At 44.6% G+C, this 3,625-nt stretch overlaps 2 protein-coding genes across 2 annotated transcripts; one reads left to right on the plus strand and one right to left on the minus strand.

Annotated features, from left to right (window-relative positions):
* Positions 1 to 597: 597 nt before the first annotated feature.
* On the plus strand, positions 598 to 1,834 carry TRIVIDRAFT_91392 (uncharacterized protein; the record flags this gene model as incomplete). Its single annotated transcript, XM_014100826.1, has 3 exons — positions 598 to 1,210; positions 1,284 to 1,440; positions 1,535 to 1,834. 3 exons carry the CDS (start codon positions 792 to 794, stop codon positions 1,718 to 1,720), a joined length of 762 nt encoding a protein of 253 aa, XP_013956301.1.
* Positions 1,835 to 1,891: 57 nt separating this feature from the next.
* Positions 1,892 to 3,356, minus strand: TRIVIDRAFT_128161 (uncharacterized protein; the record flags this gene model as incomplete). The annotated part of the gene is made up of 2 exons (XM_014100827.1): positions 1,892 to 2,857; positions 3,012 to 3,356. Coding segments are annotated over 2 exons (1,311 nt in total), but the record flags the coding sequence as incomplete, so codon positions are not given.
* Positions 3,357 to 3,625: the final 269 nt, after the last annotated feature.

A 3,625-nucleotide genomic window follows, 5' to 3' on the forward strand; every position in this document is an offset into this window, starting at 1 on the left:
CTTTTTAACCTAGTTATACTTTTATATTTGAATCAATTATATAGCGTTTAAAATAAATTGAAAATAAGAACAAATTACGGAGTATATTTAATTATAAAACAAGTATTTTTGTATAAAAAAAACAAAGTTGCTTTTACTGTTCTAAAAGTTAATAAAAAATGTGTTAGTAAGGGAGTGCTATTATACAGCCTTCTGTGCTAATAGATAGTCGTATATTAGCTTATGTACGTACAATTTTGTTTTAGCTCAATTAGCTGCAGCTATATCGAAGGAGGCTTTCAATTCAATGCTACTTCTCTGTATAACAATTTTTACAGTGAGTATTTTACTGGCTAAATACGGAGTATAAGAGACAATTATGTACTTTGTGAAGCAGATCAAACTGCTGTCACCGGCCGTGCCAGTTTTGCTACTTTGCTGCATAACAAAATTGGGTCTGTAGCTAATTGAACTCGGAGGAAATACGCGCATTACACCTTTTTCACCACTTGCACCCCACACACCTCCAGCACCTTCCGTATCTCCGCCACGTTAACTCCGCCTAATAATCTCCTCAACAAACTCGTTCGTCTTTCGCATCACCTCATCTATTCTAAGCGACATCGACAAGGAAAATCTGCCAGCATCTTAATCGATCGTTTTGCTGCGTGGTGATTATTTCGACGGACAAGACAAACTTCGAGAAACAGCTGTCTACCGCGCGCGCAAACATTTTTTTATTTTATTTTATTTATTTTTATTATTATTATTATTATTTTTGGAAACTGAAACCCGAAGCAAGAAAGGAAAGTATGTCTTCATACCTTGTAACCGGAGCCAGCCGTGGCCTTGGCCTTGAGATGGTTAGGGTATTGGCCAGCAAACCAGCAAGTGAGGTGTCTATCATCATTGCCACTATTCGCAGCGCTGCTCCAGCTGCCCTTCAAGAGATCATTTCTCAGGCTCAAGGCCGAGTTGTGACAGTTCAACTGGAGGTAACAGATCCAGCCAATGTCACCAAGGTCGCAGGTGAAGTAAAGGAGATTCTCGGCGGGCGCGGCCTAGATGTGCTCATCAACAATGTCGCTGTCAGCAACACGACTCCTACTAGCGTGACAGCCACCACAACTCTACTGTCGACTTTCGACGTAAATGTAGTGGCTGTACAGAATCTCACCCTGGCGCTCCTACCGCTACTACGAGAAGGGACTCTAAAGACGGTACTGAACATGTAAGCTTAGTTGATGCCCCGATTTCGAATCATGCATCCCAGGTTACTAATACATGGGCTCTTTCTGGGATAGGGGTTCTATCGTGGGGTCGATAACATATGCAAAACGGTTCATGGTAGCGCCAGATCCGGCCTATCGAGTGAGCAAAGCTGCACTCCACTGCCTAACCAGGCTGTACGCATTGGAGCTTGAGGCTGAAGGCTTCACATTTGTGGCCGTGTCTCCCGGAGTAAGTACTGGATTAGACTGTTCTGATCAATCACCACAAACCCCTCATCATCATGCACAGAGAAATTACTGTACAGCCACTGACCTTTTCATAGTGGGTTCAAACTGATCAGGGAGGCCCATATGCGGACCTCGATAGCCCAACAGCTGCCAAAGCTACGCTGGATGTCTTGTCGAGAAACAGAGAGGACATCAATGGCAAGCTTGTCAATATCAAGGTGGAGGGTTGGGAGAATGCTACTGGGCTTCACAAGTACGACGGCGGGGATTTGGATTGGTAAAATATATCGTTTATCTCAAGTGCGTTTATTATGGCTGATAGCTATTCGACGTCAAAATTTGGTATTGAGAAACATCCTGTTTTTCGAAAACCTCACACCTAGTCGTGTAAAAAAAAAAAAAAATCCCCCCCCCCCCACCTACTCCGTACATTTGCCCTAGAATCCTCGGGTCCACGGACTCCAAAATAGATTGTCCGGATCCCAGAGTGTTTTTATTCTCCTTATTTCCGAGGCTGCGACTTCATCAAATAGCTCGCCGAGCTTGGTGGAAGGCCGCATGTTATTCACAACAGTTCTCGGTACAACTGGATCATTGCGCCTGGCCGTAGCTTTGATATCCGCGACAAAATCTTCCACCGTGTCTCGAAGATTTTCATCCGTAAACCAAGTTGTGGTTATGAAAGCTACTCCCCTATCCCGAGTACCAATGAATTCCCCTTCTTGACGATGATTTTCCATGAAAGACGTGTCAAAGCGACTTATTGCAATGAATGTTCGCTTTGCATCATTATTTTTTGAGGTGAAGTCCGACCATTTTTCATAGAGCTCCTCGACGGTATCCTCTGATATCGTCCTGAGCCCAGCGACGTTGATGTCCCGGTAAGCCCCAGCAACATTGGCGGATTGCACACCGTCGTTCAGCCTTGTAATTGGCAGCATAGATGTTTCTTCCATAAAAGAGGCCTTGACGAGTTCGTCGTCAAAAAGACAAGCAGTTGCCTCCATGGCCTCCTCTTTAGGTCCAGTATAACTCGCCGTCAATATAACCAATGGTGCATCCGGATTCGGCCCCGTTTCAGGTGCTCTTGCACCGACTAGAGTAACACTCAGCCTGGGAAGTGGGTTTGTGAAGGAAGCAAAGGTTTTCGCAACCAGCTTTATAGCAGAAGCTGGGAAAACAAGTTGGCGAGTCATAAACTCATTGTTGTCCATGTCTAAATCTGACAATGGATAGACTTTCATGGTGACAGATGTGACCAGGCCCAAGCCAAAGCCGGCACCAATCAACGCCTTGAATAAGGAGAGCTCATCACCAGATGAAGCAACACTGAGTTGACGAGGTTGTGCATCTGCGGTGATGATGTTTATAGAAGTTACATTATCCGCTGCGAGACCATTGGTGCCAATAAAATGGTGCTTCAGGGCGCGTAGAAAATAAAATCAGCTTCTTTCTTTGCTACCAATGAAATTGAAAATAAGGAATAAAATGAAACTTGAAGCGCTTCGAATAGAAAAACATTTCGGTATGGAGAAAAAAGCTTGGGACAATATGAACATTTGATATACTTACACCGCCGCCACCCAAAACAAAGCCTACAATGCCAACCTCATCACTGCTTGGAAGCACAGTATAGGATCCTCGGTCAGCCAAGAAACGGAGAAGTTGGCTGGTTCGCACGCCGCCACCCACTGTGATAGTCTGTTCGGATTCATTATATTCCAATGTATCAAAATGTTTCATGCGAAGATATAGGGTTTGCTCGGTGACAGGCACAAAGGCGCCATTTCCCCCTCCCTCCGCAACAACAACAAGTCCATTTTCGGAAGCATATCGTATTGCCTGGATAAGTTGATTCTCTGTACTAGGGGACAAACATAATTTGGGACGATTAACGTTACTGTTGGACCACCTCGACAAAGCTATATCAGCAGGTTCTGTAGCATCTGCTGCAGAGAGGCTGCCACTGACAAATGAGCTGGGGTCCATGGTGGTGAGGTACGTGATTCGGAATATATGTGGAAAGAGAGAAAACTCAGACTTAAAAAAGAAAAAGTAGATTGAAAGCAAGGCGTTCTAAGGGGAGTTCGAAGCAAGAAACAAAGAACAAGGCGAGTTGTGTTGTGACTGTGGCTGTTTCCACAGAAGATACTAAAGGTACCCGGCCAAGAGAAGGTTAATGCCAC

The sequence above is a fragment of the Trichoderma virens genome (assembly GCF_000170995.1).
Source record: "Trichoderma virens Gv29-8 chromosome Unknown TRIVIscaffold_20, whole genome shotgun sequence".
In the NCBI taxonomy this organism is placed as follows: domain Eukaryota; kingdom Fungi; phylum Ascomycota; class Sordariomycetes; order Hypocreales; family Hypocreaceae; genus Trichoderma; species Trichoderma virens.